The following is a 19,690-nucleotide window of genomic DNA, read 5'->3' as shown; positions in this document are numbered from 1 at the left end:
TGTGAGTCGGCTGGGATGATATACTGTGTCCGGTGCTCCCGATGTGGCCTATATATTGGCGAGACCCAATGCAGACTGGGAGATTGTTTTGCTGAACACCTACACTCTGTCCGCCAGAGAAAGCAGGATCTCCCAGTGGCCACACATTTTAATTCCACATCCCATTCCCACTTTGGTATGTCTATCCACGGCCTCCTCTACTATAGAGATGAAGCCACACTCAGGTTGGAGGAACAACACCTTATATTCCGTCTGGGTAACCTCCAACCTGATGGCATGAACATTGACTTCTCTAACTTCCGCTAATGCCCCACATCCCCCTCATACCCCATCTTTTATTTATTTATATACACACATTCTTTCTTTCTCTCTCTCTCTCTCTCCTTTTTCTTCCTCTGACTATACCCCTTGCCCATCCTCTGGGTTCCCCCCCCCCTTTCCTTCTCCTTGGGCCTCCTGTCCCATGATCTTCTCATATCCCTTTTGCCAATCACCTGTCCAGCTCTTGGCTCCAACCCTCCCCATCCTGTCTTCTCCTATCATTTTGGATCTCCCCCTCCCCCTCCCACTTTCAAATCTCTTACTAGCTCTTCCTTCAGTTAGTCCTGACGAAGGGTCTCGACCCGAAACGTCGACTGTACCTCTTCCTAGAGATGCTGCCTGGCCTGCGTTCACCAGCAACTTTGATGTGTGTTGCTGTGATTTCCTTCGTTTATTTGGGGCACTATGCCACTTAATTGGGACAGGAGACAGTTGCCGAAGAGTTTTTATAACTAGCCTCAGTCGGTGGCTGTTAGACACTGCACTGTGCTTAGAATGAACAGTTCTTAAAATAGAGTCAGTTGCCTGTGTTTGTGTTCAAAAAGCCCTGATTATGTGTCACTGATAGTTGGCAAGAAATAAGCTGTAAGACAACTCAGAACTGTTTTGCTGACTGCGGTTTCAAGCATTCAGGTTTAAAGATACCAAAAACAGGCGGGAGTGAAAATAAAACTATTTTACTTCTTCAACAAGTTAGGAACTATGAAAAATTTGAATGAACTGACAATCATCTTGAATGTTACAATGAAAATGAAAATTTGGATGCAGTTGTCGAAAGTATTGTGTGAATGCAGTCCATTGTCTACACTAGGTGTCTGCACTGATTTTGTTAATTTACAGTCAATTAAAAGACATACACTGAATGAATTCTTCTGTCGATAACTATTAGGAAATAATACAGTTTTATAGTACTGTTAAGGTAGTGGTAATGTTCTAATGTGTTCTGTATTTCATTTTAATTCGTAATTTTTCTTAGTTAAATGGTAGTTTGGCTTTTTAAAATACCTCTTTAACTATTTCCATGAAACTTCAGCTGATTGGGGCAGCACTTAATTGGGCCAGAATGTACTGGTCCTGATGTGTCCCAATTAACCAGAATCTCACTGTATTCTTTTCCTGCAATTGTGTGCTGAAATCTTAATCTGTGCATTTCATCATCTATTCTTTATAATCTTTATAAAGCTGATCTTTGTCTTTTGTTTTTATCTGATAAAAGTTTCACTAAAACTCTGTTGATAGGATAATCACGAGGATGTGTTGCTGAAGCAAAAATGAATTTCTGATGAAAATCCAATTATTTATGTTTTAACTGTAAAGATTCTTAGTGCTGAGGAATGTTTGTACTTATTTCAGCACGGACTTACTTTGAAGGCTTCATATGCACTCGCCAAGTATCATCTTTCTTATGGTGTATACATTGTTATTGTGAACTAAAAAGCTCCACTACAAACTTGAAATGTGAAATCTCATATTTCAGTGCATTAATATGGACGTGTTCTAGTGTAAGATCAAATGCTAAATTGATCTGCGCTTGCTCAGTACTTTCAGCGTATTCTGTTAGACAAATATTTCAATGGCAAAAAGTTCTCCTGGCCAGCATTTCCACCATAACCATCAACCCAGTGTTGTTTATTACCTCTGTGTACATCAGTTGGTTTGCCTCATTAACAGTGACCAAACTTGAAATAGGTCTCTTGTCTCTATGGTATCCCAGGATGCCATAAACATAATGAGACACTAAATAAATATACGTTCTTTCTTGAAGGGATAGTTTTATGTAATTAATTTAAATATACTTGAGAAGCCGGCTGTTCAATGACTGAACTCCATCATGCCTCTCAGTTTCCTCCTTTGTGTTGATAGCTATTTGTCCACTTCTGGAAAAGCTGCAATTTACTTAAATATTGGAAAGTTTAAGAAATACATTCAGTTTATGAATCTAGTTTACAGTGCCTCCATCTCACTAACTACATTTCTTTGCATTCTTTAATTCAATAAATTGTGTTTCCTTCAGCTGAGAACAATTACCACAGTGACATTTGAATTACATTCCTGTCAGCTGATGTTCAGGACTTGATGTATTATATTTTTAAAATGTGTATTCTATCTTGCACTTGATTTTAAAAAGAAATCATCTCAATTCCAGAATTAAGGAACTGTGCTCAAGATGAACTTAAAAGAATTCTGCAAAGGCGTATCATGGTGTTGGATGGAGGGATGGGTACCATGATTCAGCAGTGTAAACTTGACGAAGATGATTATCGTGGTGAGGAATTCAAAGATCATCCTAGGCCTTTAAAAGGGAATAATGACCTTCTCAGTATAACACAAGCAGACATTATCTGCAAAATTCATGAGGTATGGCAAAAACCTTCATCTTGGATTAAAGTTACAGGAATTGTAAATGACAGACTTACTTTGATTAGTTAAAAACCATTGATGATCTTTCTGGGAACAGAAATCGTGAACATTCTCTACTTCATTTGTGTGGCTGTTGTTCAGTCCTAATTGCTTTCCCAAAAGGGTAAAAACTGGTTTGCCACTCTGAGAGAGCAGGATCTGAGTTTTACAGTTCATGTGATTTGGCATGTTTTGTGCAGGTATGAGCAGAAAAAGAGTCTAGAGTCCTGAATGTTTTGCCTGGAAAGCAATTAAGGGGAAGTCGCACTGAAAATCGGGCCAAAAGGTGGAGAATGTAGGCCAGAGTCATTACCTTTAGTGTTTTTTCCACATTTAGAGAATACCACACTTTTCTGTTTTGCTTTCATATTATTCAACTTTCCTCTATTTGCCTGTCCAACTCTGTTTTCACTTTGCCAATCTCTGCTCCATCACTATTTTTGGAATATAGACTGTCATTAGGAACAATAGAAATAGAGTGAGGGAAAGTTTGATTCAAATTCATAGGAAGGAAGTGAGACCCAATGGCCACAGGAGCCCTGGAGTAAATGAAGTAGCTGGTGCTCAAAGTCTGTGTTTGACAAAGGAGCAGAGGGGGAAAGTGTTCTTAAATACTTGACAAATTAATGTACTGCATCAGTTACATGTTTGTGTGCATAAAGTGTACTGCAGCAACTCAGCATGGCATTTTCAACAATATTTCAGACGTGAGTGGGGTGAATGAGAGCATCATATGCAAACTCCCCTACTAACTGCAAAACATCTGAATTCAAATTTAACACTTTTTGTTCTTGGGTAATTATCCTTGAACTTTGGGCGGCACGGTATCATAGTGGTTAGCACAACACTTTACAGAGCAAGTGACCCGGCTTCAATTCCCGCCAATACCTGTAAGAATTCTGTACGTACTGTGTGGGTTTCCTCCCACAGTCCAGAGACATACTGGTTGCTAGGTTAATTAATCATTGTAAATTGTCCCCTGATTAGGCGAGGATTAAAGTGAGGGATTATTGGGCAATGTGGCTCGACGGACTCAATGCTATATATCAGTAAAAAAAACTTCCTGCTCTTTCACTGAAAGGATTTCATTGGCTCAAGAAGGCAGCTGTCAGGTGGTTGGGATGGCCTTTTTATGTTAGCTGTGCCATTGAAGGGTAGGTAGTATAATAAGAATGATTGAAAATGAGATTTATAAAAACAGGTTCCCTGAAGAAAACATGGTGTAGCGCAAAACTGAATTTAAAAAGCAATTTCCCAAAAGTTGACTTAAGAAGTATAACATTACTTCCTGGATAATAAAGATTTTATTTCCTTTTCTGAGCAAGGTGTCTTTTTAATTTAGGAGTATTTGCTGGCTGGAGCAGACATTGTGGAGACAAACACCTTCAGTAGTACAAGAGTTGCACAAGCTGACTATGGATTGGAGCATTTGGTAAGAAATCGTTCCTCTACCTGGAAATGGATGTCTGAGAAAAAGTGTGACAAGATAATACCATTTTTTTTATTTTTTTTTATTCAAGATGCTTTTCGTCCCTGCTTCAGAGATGTTTTTGTGATTAACTTTAGCTCTCCTGGAGAGGTAACAGGAGAAGAGGGCTGGAGTGTGGATAGCAAAGGCCATTCTCGACCTGCTCAACAATCCTTCTGCCATGCAGCCAAGACACATCAGAATTAGAATTAGGTTTATGATCACTGACATACATCATAAAACTTGTTGTTTAGTGGCAATAGTACAATGCATACAAGTTTGCTGTAAATTACAATAACAGTGTCAAGGTGAAGTACAGCACAGAAACAGGCTAACATGAGGAATTCTGCAGATGCTGGAATTTCAAGCAACACACATAAAAGTTGCTGGTGAATGGAGCAGACCAGGCAGCATCTCTAGGAAGAGGTACAGTCGACGTTTGGGGCCGAGACCCTTAGTCAGAAACAGGCTATTTGGCCCATCTCGTGCCAAACTATTTAAGCTGCCTACTCCTATTGACCTGCACCAGGACCATAGCCCTCTGTACCCCTACCATCCATGTAGCTATCCAAACTTCTCTTAAGCATTGAATTTGAGCTCACATGCCCCACGTGCTGGTAGCTGGTTCCACACTTTCACGACCCTCTGAGTAAAGAAGTTTCCCTTCACGTTCCCCTTAAATTTTTCACCTTTCACTTTTAACATATGACCGCTCGTCCCACCCAAACCTCAGTGGAAAAAGCCCACTTGCATTTACCCTGTCTGTACTCCTCATAATTTTGTATACCTCTATCAAATCTCCCCTCAATCTTTCCTTATAACTCAGGTCCTCTAATCCCAGCAACATCCTCTGTTCTCTTTCAACCTTCTTTTACGTCAAATTTATTTGCTTATCACATGCACATCAGAACATTCAGTGAAATGCTCCATTTGCATTAACAACCAGCACAGCCTGAGGATGTGCTGGGGGAAGCCCGTGAGTGCCACCAGCAGGGCATAGCCACAATGTTCAGCAGAACAGCAATGGTACAATAACAGCAACCAAACAAAACAACTCCCCTGCCTCCCACTCCACTCACGCACAGACAGGCCGCTTCCGGACCTCCAGCCTGGCTCAGAGACACAGACATCCTGTGACTTCAGGACATGCCAACCTGGGACTTCAACCATCAGACTTTGATTTCTGAGTTGTGTGAGAAAGAGGAATATTGAGGTAGTGTTCAGAAATCTGATGGCAGAAGCTGTTTCCTAAAATGTTCAGGCTCTTTTGCACCTCGCTGATGGTAGTAATGAGAGGAGGGCATGTCCTGGCTGGTGAGGGTCCTTAATGATGGATGTCGCCGCCTTCAGACACCACCTTTTGAAGATATCCTTGATTGTGCAGAGGCTTGTGTCTGTGATTAACCTGGCTGAGTTTACAACCGTCTACAGCCTCTTTCAATCCATACCAGGCAGTTGATGCAACCAATCAGAATGCTGTCCATGGCTCATTTGTAAAAATCTGCAAGTCTTTGATGACACACTGCGTATGAAATATAGCTACTTATTATTGTTTGATTGTAGACTAGTCCTTTTTTTGTGTAGTGTGGCTATCACAAATTGGTGGTGCAGGAGTTTTCAGAATTACGATTGCTATTAATAAACTTGTACTGTTTGTATAAATTAGCAAGAACATTCGCCTTGCATGTGACTTGTGTAATTAAATAAACTAATTTCTGTAGCATGTAAGTGAAGTTCAGCTGGTGGTGGTTAGAGTTTCATATTAAGAGCGTAATTCTTTTTATTTTAATTACTGCCTGTGGGAGTGAAGGCCATGCCTAACCTACCCTTTATCTATATTCATTTGTTTCTGTTCTCACACTCATTGTGAGATAAACTGTTTCCAGCTAATTCTCACAATTACCAGATCAGAGACATCCCCCACCCTGTCTGCAGCTTCACAAACGACTGTCTCGGTTTTTAAGTTCTAACAAAAGGTCCTTTTGATTGGAAGCATCAACTCCTCCTCTGCTCACTAATGTGCCTTGATCTGTTGAGTACTCTCGGTGTTTTAGTTCATAGTTCAGCTTTAATTGGCATTCAGCCATACATGAATACAGCTAAGTGTTACTCTGGAGTCGAGGTGCAACACACAGTACCAACAATCATACACCGCACCAATCAGCCTGGCAAATCCTCTGATCCATGTCGACAGGAAAGCAGGAAATAAAATCAGTGAATATAAATTATTTGGGAGAGTTCATTGGGAACTGCTGTGTTTTGGCAAATCCACATCAGACATATGAAGGGTGTTTAAAGGCCAACTGCACGGAGTAGAGAGTAGAGGGTGTGCCCCAGTAAGGAGGAAGGAGAAGGATGCCGAGAGAAGTGGTGGTGAATTTAGTCAAGCAGGAGAAGGAAACATATATCCAGTTTAAGAAGCTAAAATCAACAATAGCTCTTGAGGATTATAAAGAAGCCAGAAGAGAACACCAAGATAAACCAGGATGGGCCATGAAGTCTGTGGCAAGTAGGATTAAAGAAAATTCCAAAGCATTCCTAACATATCGATGTAGTTATAAAGAAAGCGATTGCTGTCACTGGAGGCTGAAACTACACAGAGGTCTAAAAAGAGGAGAAGAGAAGCTGAGGCTTGCTGCTGAAGAAAAGCACACTCATCGGAAAAACAGCACCAAGACAACTCTGGAGGACAGCGCCTTCAAGTGCAGTCGATGCAGCCGAGACTGTCACTCCCATGTGGGCCTCTACAGCCACAACAGATGCTGCTCTAACACAGACTGAAGCAAGACTTTCCAGGTGCAGATCCATGGTCTCGCAAGACTAATGGATGCCACCGCCATAAAGAAGGCAAGACAGTAGCTATACTTCATTAGGAGTTTGAAGTGATTTGGTATGTCAACAAATACACTCAAAAACTTCTATAGATGTACTGTGGAGAGCATTCTGACAGGCTGCATCACTTTGGTTGGGGGGGGGTGGGTGCTGGCTACTGCACAGGACTGAAAGAAGCTGCAGAGGGTTGTAAATTTAGTCAGCTCCATCTTGGGTACTAGCCTACAAAGTACCCTGGATAGTTTCAAGGAGCGGTGTCTCCGAAAGGCAGCGTCCATTATTAAGGACCTCCAGCACCCAGGACATGCCCTTTTCTCTTTGTTACCATCAGGGAGGAGATACAGAAGCCTGAAGGCACACACTCAGCGATTCAGGAACAGCTTCTTTCCCTCTGCCATCTGATTCCTCAATGGACATTGAACCCTTGGACACTAGCGCACTTTTTTTAATATATATTCTATTTTTTGCACAACTTTTAATCTATTCAATATACGTATACTATAATGGATCTACTTATTATTATTTTATTTTGTTTTTTTCCTTCTATATTACAAACCCCATTTCCAGAAAAGTTGGGATATTTTCCAAAATGCAATAAAAACAAAAATCTGATATGTTAATTCATGTGTACCTTTATTTAACTGACAAAAGTACAAAGAAAAGATTTTCAATAGTTTTACTGACCAACTTAATTGTATTTTGTAAACATACACAAATGTAGAATTTGATGGCTGCAACACACTCAACAAAAGTTCGGACAGAGGCACGTTTACGATTGTGTTACATCACCTTTCCTTTTAATAACACTTCTTAATCATTTTGGAACTGAGGATACTAATTGTAGTAGATTTGCAATTGGAAATTTTGTCCATCCTTGCTTGATATAAAACTTCAGCTGCTGAACAGTCTGTGGTCTCTGTTGTCTGATTCTCCTCTTCATGATGCACCATATATTGATCTGGACTGGCAGCAGGCCAGTCAAGCACACACACTCTGTGTCTACAAAGCCACGCTGTTGTAGCCCGTGCAGAATGTGGTCTGGCATTGTCCTGCTGAAATAAGCATGGATGTCCCGGGAAGAGATGTTGCCTTGATGGCAACATATGTCTCTCTAAAATCCTAATATACACCTCAGAGTCAATGGTACCTTCACATACATGCATCTCACCCATGCCGTGGGCACTGATGCACCCCTATACCATCACAGATGCTGGCTTTGTCACCTTTCGCTGATAACAATCTGGATGGTCATTTTCATCTTTGGCACAGAGAACTCGACACCCATTTTTTTCAGAAAGCTAGCTGAAATGTGGACTCCTCTGACCACAGCACACAGCTCCACAGTCTTTCGGTCCAGCTGAGATGAGCTCGGGCCCAGAGAACTCACTGGCGTTTCTGCATAGAGTTGATGTATGGCTTCCTCCTTGCATAATACAGTTTCAATTTGCATTTCTGGTTGCAGCGACAGACTGTGTTGAGTGACAATGGTTTCCCGAAGTACTCCCTAGCCCAGGTGGCTATAATTGTCACAGTAGCATGACAGTTTCTTAGGCAGTGCTGCCTGAGGGCTCGAAGATCACACGCATTCAACAGCAGTTTCCAACCTTACCCTTTATGCACTGAGATGTCTTTGAATTCTCTGAATCTTTTCACAATATTATGTACCGTAGATGTTGAAAGACCTAAATTCAACGCAATCTTGTGTTGAGGAATGTTCCTTTTGAACTGACTAACAATCCTCTCACGAATTTTGGCACAAAGGAGTGAGCCACAACCCATCCTTGCTTGCAAAGACTGAGCCTTTGATGGACGCTAATTTTATACCCAGTCATGATACCTCACCTGCTACCAATTAGCCTGCTTAATGTGGAGTCCTCCAAACCGGTGTTACTTGAATATTCTGTGCACTTTTCAATCTTATTTTAACTCTGTCCCAACTTTTGTTGAGTGTGTTGCAGCCATCAAATTCTAAATTTGTGTATGTTTACAAAATACAATTAAGTTGGTCAGTAAAACTATTGAAAATCTTTTCTTTGTACTTTTGTCAGTTAAATAAAGGTTCACGTGAATTAACGTATCACAGATTTTTGTTTTTATTGCATTTTGGAAAATATCCCAAGTTTTCTGGAAATGAGGTTTGTATGTATTGCATTGAACTACTGCTGCTAAGTTAACAAATTTCATGACACATGCCAGTGATAATAAACCTGATTCTGATATATCACGAGCAAGAAGATGGGGATGATACGAAGGTTTGTGGTGTTGTGGATCATGGAGGGGACTAGCAAAGAATACTGTACTGTGCAGAAGTCTTTGGCTTTACAGATTTTTTTTTACATGTGCCTAAGAATTATGCACAGTACCGTAGATCGTTTGTAAACATGGGTAGAGAAATGGCGAATGGAGTTTAAATGTGAAGTGGTGTACTTTGGGAGATCAATGTAAATTGACAGAACACTGTTAATGGCGAGACCTTTATAACAATGTTGATGTGCAAATGGATCTTGTAGCCCAAGCCCATAGCTCCTTGAAAGTGGCTACACAAGGATGGTAAAGAAGGCATATGACATGCTTTTATTAGTCGAGGTCAAGAGTCAGGAAGTTATGATGCTCCTTTGTAAAATTCTAGTTAGACTGTATTGCATTCAGTTCTGATCACCCTAATAAAGGAAGCATGTTGAGAGGGTGCAGAAGAGGTTTACCAGGATACTTCCTGGTTCAGTGACCCTGCAGAGGTTGGTCATGTGTGTGATGTTTTCCCTGGAGAAGCAGAGGGTGAGGGGAAATATGATAGAGGTTGTAACATTGAGAGCTAAAGCCAGGGTAGACAGCTGGTATTCCTTCTCCAGAGTTGAAAAATCTACTATCGGGGGGGATGTATTTAAGGTGTGTGGATATGTTCAAAGGAGCTGCGCAGGGCAAGTTTTTTTTACACAGAAAGTGGTTGATGTGCTGCCAGGGTGGTGGTGAGGGCAAATATAATTGAGGCATTAAAGAGGCTCTTAGATCGGCACATGAATGTACAGATGAAAGAATATGGATATTGTATAAGCATTTGGCATTTTATTTCCAGTTTAATTTTTATGGCATAACATTATGGGCTACAGGGCCTGTTCTTTTTCTATGTTCTTGCTTAATGCCCAATATTTATATATAAGGTTCATCCATCGTTATCGATGAAAACCTCGACACCATTAGTAGTTTTTACGAGGTCGAGTTGCTAGCTCGACACTCAACCCAGCACGGATGGAGAGCGTGCATGGGAGCCGGCCGGATTCGAACTTGGGACCTCTCACCCCGAAATCCAGCGCTGATGCCACTACACCACCAGCCAGCTTTATGATGGTGTTGAGACTAGTGCTTGATTTGGATTTAAGTGAGGGAGAATTGCGCAGCGTCAGCCTCACTCTCTTCCCAAATCCCATCTGGATCCAGTGGCAAGACAAGAGTCGAGACGGCCGGAGATGGGACTAGGCACAGTGGATGACCAGGACGTCTTCTGTGTCTTGTCGTGCTCTACACGTTCCATGACGCTTGCAGAGACCGCCTTCTTGACCGTTGGACCTTCCATTGGTCTCGTCCGCTCAATCCGCCAGAGTCTGTCTTCACATGTTGGGATAGACATCTCCCTATCTCGCCGAGGGTTTGAGACCCGTCTGCTACCCTCACCTGGTTTAGCCGGCTTGTTGAAGGCGCTGCCTGGGGTGTGGCCGCTGTCGCATCCAAACAGCTACGGGAGCCACAGGTGAGAGCTGAGTGCCAGGTGAGGACCAAAGGTGGACAAACTGCCTTGAAAAGGACTCGACATGTTTCCCCACCAGAGGTGCTACCTCTCCCTGACACCCCATACACCTCATACACCCCATGCATAGGAAAACAGTAAATATTTATTGTAGACACAAGACTGTATCTGGAACAACAGTCTGCTGGAGGAACTCAGTGAGTTCAGTAGCATCTGTAGTTTGAAAGGGATTGTATATTTGGTGATGCAGGATTTCGCATTCATAGTCAGTGTGGCCTTTAGTAAATATCTGTGCATATCCAGTTTACTACAGAAGTCATGTTATCGCCACGTTAGGTTACAGCTCGATGAAGTTAAGTTAATCTCGATCTGCATGAAGGAATACAGGATCAAATGCTGCAGTTGAGATTATCCAGTGTAGCAGTGGCTGGCTCAAAGTTCACCACAAGCCTGGTGGCTCTTGTAATGATCTTCTTGAGTGGGTGGTGCTTAGAAAGCATTCCAGTTGTTTGGTTTATTCATTTGGAAAGATGTTTTTACATTGGGATTAGTGACTGTCATTTGCTCCTAGTAATTTTTTTTCCTCCTCAAGTAATTGACTGCAGCTCCACCTTCAATACTATTAATTCCATTCAAACTCATCATCATACTCCAGACCTCGGGAGTTAATGCCTCCCTCTGCAACTCAATCCTCAACATCCTGATCATCAGACTGCAGTCATTAAGAATAGGCAGCAACACCTCATCCATGATTATTATAAACACTGGTGCAGAAATATGGCTCCAGGCCAACATCCATGCACCATCAATCTACAGGCCATGACACTCAGGGACTTGGGCTACATTATTACTTTTCAATTTATTTTTGTTAGTGTATGTTTTTATATGTGCTGTGTGTGACTGCTGGCTCTGTTTTACACCTTGGCTTCAGAGGAATGCTGTTTTGTTTGGCTGTATTCATTGTGTGTGGTTGAATGACAATTAAACTTGAACTTGAGCTCACTACACAAGGTTGCATTCTCAGTCCCCTCAGTGTTACTCTGGTGGAGTTCTGCATTTTGGAAGGGATGTGAAATCAGGTCTTCACCTCGCTACTTAAGTGGGTGGAACTGTTCATAAAGAACACAGGAATTGACCCCCATCCTGTCTTATGTTCCTTCTACCAACAGCATGAATTGTGGGATCTCAAGAGTTTATTACATTTTCCTGAATCTCTGTCTGTCTGTATCTTGTTTTACGGCGGTTGGCATCCAGCTTAATGGTGCATTACCACCACTTTCCTGAATCTCAATCTCTGTAGCTGTATTTAAATCAATTGATTAAATGCTTTGAAATGTGATAAAGAACCGTGTAATTGAATGCTCTGTTATCTTGTTGTGATAATGACCTGCAGGTTCTTCCTGTTGAACATGTATTGATTTTCTTCGTCCCAGGTTTATCGACTAAACAGAACTGCAGCAGAGCTGGCCAGGAAGGTGGCTGATGACGTGGGAGCACAAACAGGTTATTATTGTCTTTGTGTTGTCAAAATAAGCTGTATCAAATTTGGCCAATAACCACAGAACCAGGAAATTCAGAGACAATTTTATCCAAGAAGCAGGGAGAAGGTGGAATTTATTAGGATGGTGGATGGTTAAATTGAATAGTTCAGTTTTGCTTCAGCATTATCGAAGGAACATATGGTGTGGCGGAGGGAAGGGCTGTATGATTTACAACTGGATACAGAAGAATGGGAAGAATTATAATGCAATATACCACTTGGATTACTTGGGCCAGCATGTTTTTTGTGCAAGTTCATTTTATATGTTCATTCTTAGCTTATTTTATTAATACTTGTAGTCAGATGATGTCAATTATCCAATTACAAATGAAGCACAGAACAAGAGCAATCACAGTTTTGATATGGTTTTCAATTCTGCCTGGCTTCTGATCTACCGAGAATCTGCTTTGTTCCAGTGAAGGATGTCATTTTTAAAATAATTTCAGTTTTATAAACCAAAATATAATGGTATTCTAATCCTTTTATTGGGCTTACCAAATCCAGACTCATGAAATGTTAAGTATTAAAAATACAGGGAAATATTGCGAGTAGCTTTCTTCTGGATGCAAGTACAATGATCAATCAACGTTTCGATTGCAATGCTTTTTATGCTTTTTGAGGTAAGTTTAGTATATTTGTGGCTAATTAATTGTTCCCATTATGCCTGTGTAAGATTCTTTGTGCCCTCAATATCCTGAAATTTCAAAAACCTATCTGTCTCCTCTTCAAATATAATGATTAGAATCTACAGCTATCTGAGGTAAGGAATACCAGAGATTCAAAATTCAAAGTACATTTATAACAAAGAATGTATAAATTACACAACCTTGAGATTTGTTTGCTTACAGCAGCCGCAAAGCAAGACATATGAAAGAACCTGATTTTAAGTAAGATAAAGACGAACCCCAAATGTGCATAAAGAAAGAGGAAAAAAACACAAATCATGCAAACAATAGAAATGAGCTGCCACAGCATTCCAAGCCAAATTGACTCCTTGGATCCAAATCTCTGGAGCAGCCCAGAGTAGGCCCAAAGCCTTGGTATTCAGTTCAACATATTAGCAGGACAAATCACTGCAATGTTCGCGGACACGAAACATTGAAGCTGGGGCAGTCTCACAGCCTTAGCGTTGCAGAGAGAGGAGCCCCAGTCTATTTGGGCCGGTGTTTAAAGTATCCGAACAGTGGATTGAACCTTGCATTAGAACCCGGGCTCCTCTGCAGCGAATCGCTCTGGGCCGAGAACACACTGCCCAGCAATTCACTTCAGGCTTAGATTTCACTGACAGAGAAGCCATTGTCGACCTCTTCAAATCCGCTCCAGAAATAAAATATTTATTTATGAAACACCAGATGAAAATATCTTTACCACCCCTGCCTGCTATCCCACTTCAAATCCTGACTATCTGGACTATCTTGTTTCATACTGTGGCATCAAGAATATTTGGCAGACATGAATCTCATAGTTTGCACTTACAGCAAAAATTAAACTGTGTTGTCAGCTAAATTGTATCCTGACATGTAAAGCTTACAAATGTACTGACATTGAATAATTTAATTTTTTGTTACTTCTAACAATGGTGCAAGTGCACACACTATTTTTACGGTACTATGCAAAAGTCTTAGGCACCCTTGATTTTTTATATAAATTTTGTTTTAGATGTTTATTTTTTGTCTTCTACATTACTGGTCAGTAGAAAAGAGCAAATTTTAGATTTCCAAACATTGATTTTCCAAAAATTTAATGTTGGGGAGAAATTTTTGTATTCCATTAAAGGAAGTAACATATTAAATGATAGACCACTTTTCAAATAAAAACTTCATTACTTTGTAGGTATATAGTTCAGGTAGGAGGTACAGAAGCCTGAAGGCACACAGTCAGCAATTCAGGAACAGCTTCTTCCCCTCTGCCATCTGATTCCTAAATGGACATTGAAACCTTGGACACAACCTCACCTTTTTTTAATATACAGTATTTCTGTTTTTTTACACTTTTTAAAATCTATTCAATATATGTATACTGTAATTGATTTACTTATTTCTTATTTTTTTCTCTATATTATGTATTGCATTGAACTTGCTGCTAAGTTAACAAATTTCACGTCACATGTTGGTGATAGTAGACTTAATTCTGATTCAGTGCATGATTTAAAAAAGATAACAAACAGGATGCTAATGGTCAATGATACAATGAGTTGAATGATCAAAATTGGTTAACTGCAACAGAGATGGGTGTAGAAGGACAACCAGTCTGGGCAAAGGACAACCAGACTAAAAGGTGAAGATGTGGCAGACTTGACAGCTTAACCTTCATATCATCAATTCTTACATCATGGTAAGAGTGAGCATAGCAACAAGACACAAGGTGGTCATCCTGCATTAGCAAGGTCTCTTCCAAGCAGAAATTTTGTGACAGACAAGTGTTTCAAGACAGTAAGGCATTTGATAAGGTTCCCTATGCAAGGCTCCTTCAGAAAGTAAGGAGGCATGGGATCCAAGGAGACCTTGCTTTGTTGATCTAGAACTGGCTTGCCCAAAGCAGTCATAGGGTGGTTGTAGATGGTTCATGTTCTTCATGGAGGTCAGTGACTAGTGGTGTTCCACAGGGATCTGTTCTGGGACCCTGCCTCTTTGTGATTTTTTTGTCAGTGACCTGGATGAAGAAGAAGAAGGGTGGCTTAGTAAGTTTGCTGATGACACAAAGTTCTGGAGAGTCGTCAAAGGTTACAACAGAAAATTGATAAGATGCAGAAGTGGCAGATGAACTTCAACCCAGCTAAGTGTGAAGTGGTTCATTTTGGTAGGTCCAATTTGAAGACAGAATATAATATAAATGGTAAGACTCTTGGCAGTGTGGAGGATCTGAGAGATCTTGGGGTCCATGTCGATAGGATACTTAAAACTGCTGCGCAGGTTGACAGTGTTGTTAAGAAGCCGTAGGGTGTGTTGGCATTCATCAACCATGGGATTGATTTCAGGAGCTGTGAGGTAATGTTATATCTAAATAAGACCTGGGTCAGACCCCACTTGGAGTATTGTGTTCGGTTCTGGTCACCTCACTGCAGGAGGGATATGGATACTGTGGAGAGAGTGCAGAGGAGGCTTACAAGGATATTGCTTGGATTGGAAGGGTGTACTTTATGAGATTAGGTTGAGTGTACTTGGCCTTTTCTTCTTGGAGCGACGGAAGATGAGAGGTGACCTGAGAGAGATGTATAAGCTGATGAGGGGTATTGATCATGTGGATAACTAGAGGCTTTTTCCCAGGGCTGAAATGGCTAACATAAGGGGGCATAGTTTTAAGGTGCTTGGAAATAGTTACTGAGGGGATGTCAGGGGTAAGTTTTTCACATAGGGAGTGGTGGGTGCGTGGAATACACTGCCGGTGGTTTTGTTAGAACGAATACAACAGGGTCTTTTAAGAGCTTAGAAAAATAGAGGGCTATGCGCAAGGGAAACTCTAGGCAGTCTCTAGAGTAGGTTACATGGTCGGCACAACATTGTGAGCCGAAGGTCCTGTAATGTGCTGTAACTTTCTATGTTCTATGTTCAAATTGTGCTGCAACAAGCTGTTCTGAAGAAGCACAAAGAAATGGGCAAGGCTGTGGACTTAAATACAGTGGTCAACTACGGAAACTGAGTGCTGCAGATGAGACTTATGACAAACTGACATCCCTTCTGAATCAGAAGTCCAACACTGCTATCAGCTCTGAACTCACAGAAACCACTAGAACCCAATATTAGCCCTCTGCAGTCCAGAGAATTCTTGTCAGAAGTGCTCTTCATGAGAAAGTTGCTTTCAAAAAGCTATTCCTCCAAAGTGGAAACAAAGTCAAGGGACTTATCGACACACGAAAACACAGGGAATGGGGTGCTGAGAAATGGCAGCAAGTGCTCCGGAATGAGTCACAATTTGAAATTTTTCGTTCAAACAAGAGGCAGTTTGTCTGAAGAGCTGGAGAGTGTTGTATGGACGAGTGTCTGCAGTCAAGAGTGAAGCACAGTGGAGAGTCCCTGCAGGTTTGGGGCTGCATCTCTGCAAATGGGGTTGGTGATCTGGTCAGAATTAATGGAATCCTCAATGCTGAGAAGTATAAGCAGATTCTCATCCATCATGCAATACCATCAGGGAGGCATCTGATCAGTTCCAACCTCATTCTGCAGCAGGCATGTCCTGGGTGATGGGTGTTGCCTTTTTGAGGGTGTCCTCAATGCTGGGGAGGCTAGTGTGTATGATGGAGCTGCCTAACTTTACAATTTTTTGAAGCTTTTTCTGATCCTGAGCAGTGGTCCCACCATACCAGATGGCGATGCAACCAGTTAGAATGCTCTCCACAGTACATCTCTTAAAAAATTGTGAAAGTTTTTGGTGACATACCAATTCTCCTCAAACTCTTAAATGAAATATAGCTGCCGTCAAGCCTTCTTTGTAATTGTCTTAGTATGTTAGGTCTAGGATAGATTTTCAGATGTTGACATCCAGGAATTTGAAACTCTTGACACTTTCCATGGTTGATCACTCAATGAGGACTGGTGTGTGTTCCTTCAACTTTCCCTTCCTGAAGTCCATAATCAATTTCTTGGTCTTACTGACATTGAGCGCAAGGTTGTTGTTACAACACCACGCCTCCAGCTGATCCGTCTCACTCCTGTACGCCTCCTTGCCACCACCACCTGAAACTTTGTCAATATTAGTTGTGTCATTGGCAAATTTATGGATGCTGTTTGAGCTGTGCCTAGCCACATAGTCATGGGTAGAGAGAGTGGAACAGTGGGCTAAGCACACATCCTTGAGGTGCGCCAGTGTTGATTGCTGTGAACAGATGTTATTTCCTGTCCACACTGACTGTACCTTCTGATGAGGAAGTCAAGGATACAGTTGCAGAGAGGGGTGCAGAGGCCCAGGTTTTGGAGCTTGTTGATTAGTACTGAAGGTATGATTATGTTGAATGCTGATCGGTAATCAATAAACAGCAACCTGATGTAACTATTGCTGTTGTTCAGGTGAGCCAAAGCCGAGTGGAGAGCTAGTGAGATTGCATCTGCTGTAGGCCGATTGTGGCGATAGGTTGCGGCGGGTTCAGATCCTTGCTTAGGTAGAAGTTGATTCTGATCATGACTAACCCCTTAAAGCACTTTATCAATATAGACATGAGTGCATCATCAGAAATCTAAATCCTTGGACTCCTAACCCAGTGACACTGTGGGAGCACCTTTACAAAATGTGCAGCAGTGCTTCAACAAGACAGCTCGTCTAGCTTTCCTTTTGATAATTCTTCAGGAGCCATAGATTTTGGACCTACCAGTGACACCCACATTCTGTTAAAGGTAATCTCATTGAGTGGTAGATCAGGTTTGAGGGACCAACTTGTCTACTGATGTTTCTATTTAAATTTGGCTTGAGAAAAAAAGTGTGCTAAGCGTTTATCTAATAGTATTTATTATTTATTGCCCTTCCTAAATACTTTGGCTTTCATTTGTTATGCTGTTTGTTACAGGTACCCAAAGATTTGTGGCTGGGGCAATAGGACCAACCAACAAAACATTGTCAGTATCACCATCTGTGGAGAGACCAGACTACAGAAACATAAGTAAGAAAGTATTGTCTATGCCATTAGAGGAGTTTAGAACTTGTCTCTAAAACCAAAGATTATGTTAAGATGTAGTGTACGGGGTCTTTCTTTACTGTGTGTTAAATTTAAAATGGCTTCTTTGTTATGTTATACTTGGGAATGCTTCTTTGTTATGTTAAATGCTGAGAAAGTCTCTAGCTAGACATTTGCTTGGGTTATTACAGATAGCAGGGTGCTATTAGCCAATGGGTGTTCATGTGTCGTTTTTTTCGGATGATGATGCTGTCTCATATGACTGGGAATGGGGTTTTTGGCGGGGGGTCGGAGGAGAGACGGGGAGGACGGTGTATGGGGGTTTGACGGGGAGTCGGAGAGACGGGGAGGACGGTGGACGGGGTTTTTGGCGGGGAGTCGGAGGAGAGACGAGGAGGAAGGCGGATGTGCGGAAAGGCTCCAGTCGATCACTTCGGGTGGTCCCGAGCCGTGAGTCGACAGGATCCAGGTGGTCGTCAGAAATCAATTGAGCTCCAACGGTTGTGTGCGAAGAACTTGGACTTTGATAAGTCTGGCGCCTCTTTTTTTTACATTACTTCCTTTTCTGTATCGAATTTATATTAATTTCATAGACTTAGTAATATCTATAAAGTGTACTTGGTAAAACGTACTGGGTGTGCTGGCTGACGATTGATGTTTGGGAATGATTCGGGCAGCAGTGGTGTACCGACCGACTCCGTGAGAAGCGTTGAGGCAGGTGCTGGGTGGGATTTCCCCTAGACATATACGAGCCAATATAACTCAGCATTACAGTAGTTATCCAAGTTGCCAGTGATTTCTATTCTGTTGATTTTTGCCTTATTTGTTTTGTAATTCACTATTTGTAAATGGCACCAATATATAGCTATGGTGCTTACAACTTTTGCACTGTACTATATATTGGTTAAAATAGGAAGGTGGTTGGGAAACAGAAATAAGAGTACTTAGCATTTTATTATAAACACGAGAAACTGCAAATGCTGGAAATCCAAAACAACACACACAAAATTCTGGAGGAACTCAGCAAGACGGGCAGCATCTATGGAAAATGATAAACAGTCAAAGTTATGAAGGTCTCACATCTCGGTGACTTGCTGAGTTCCTCCAGCGTTTTGTGTGTGTTGTTTTAGCTTTGTATTAGCTCAGTAGTATTAAGTGTTATATGGTAACTGGAAAGGCATAATATGCCATACTGTGCAAAAGTCTTAGGCACTCTAGCTATGTATATGTGCCCAAGACTTTTGCACAGTACTCTATAGAGTACGGATAAGAGGAAAATTTACATACTGTGCTCTTAATTTGTGAGTAAGTTGATAGTGTCGGCTAAACAGTGTTGTTTGGCTTCAGCGTTTCCTAGTGTCATTACAAGGTGTAGTTTGTACCACATATGGTTTTATAATAGAAAGAATAGTGCTGAGTTGAATAGATACATGATTGATTTGGACCACCCTGCTTTGTATCATAGCTACAGAGTTTATATGATTGGTTAGAGGGGTGGAATTATATACTTGCTGTGATATTTAAGATCTTAAACATACAATTTGGTCTACAAATTTGAGGAAGGATATTCTAACTATTGAGGGAGTGCAGCGTAGGTTCATGAGGTTAATTCCCAGGATGGTGGGACTGTCATATATTGAAAGATTGGAGCGACTGGGCTTGTATACAGTGGAATTTAGAAGGATGAGAGGGGATCTGATTGAAACATATAAGGTTATTAAGGGATTGGACACGCTAGAGGCAGGAAACATGTTCCCGATGTTGGGGGAGTCCAGAACCAGA

The 19,690-nt window shown here is 41.3% G+C and overlaps 1 protein-coding gene across 4 annotated transcripts in view; it reads left to right on the top strand.

Moving 5' to 3' along the window:
* mtr (5-methyltetrahydrofolate-homocysteine methyltransferase) overlaps nt 1-19,690 on the top strand; it is an 89,766-nt gene that overhangs the window by 2,320 nt on the left and 67,756 nt on the right. For all 4 annotated transcript variants that reach the window (XR_011886788.1, XR_011886789.1, XR_011886790.1 and 1 more), the window contains exons 2-5: nt 2,468-2,679; nt 4,064-4,153; nt 12,197-12,266; nt 17,801-17,893. Coding sequence is in view for 1 of the 4 variants with exons in the window: in XM_072264900.1 (XP_072121001.1) it covers nt 2,468-2,679; nt 4,064-4,153; nt 12,197-12,266; nt 17,801-17,893 (465 nt within the window). In the remaining 3 variants the exon portion in view is untranslated. The remainder of the gene's footprint in view (nt 1-2,467; nt 2,680-4,063; nt 4,154-12,196; nt 12,267-17,800; nt 17,894-19,690) is intronic.

Source organism: Mobula birostris, chromosome 8 (assembly GCF_030028105.1).
Source record: "Mobula birostris isolate sMobBir1 chromosome 8, sMobBir1.hap1, whole genome shotgun sequence".
NCBI lineage: Eukaryota > Metazoa > Chordata > Chondrichthyes > Myliobatiformes > Myliobatidae > Mobula > Mobula birostris.
The sequence above is the reverse complement of the archived record's forward strand: the minus strand, read 5'-3'. Positions and strand labels throughout refer to the sequence as shown.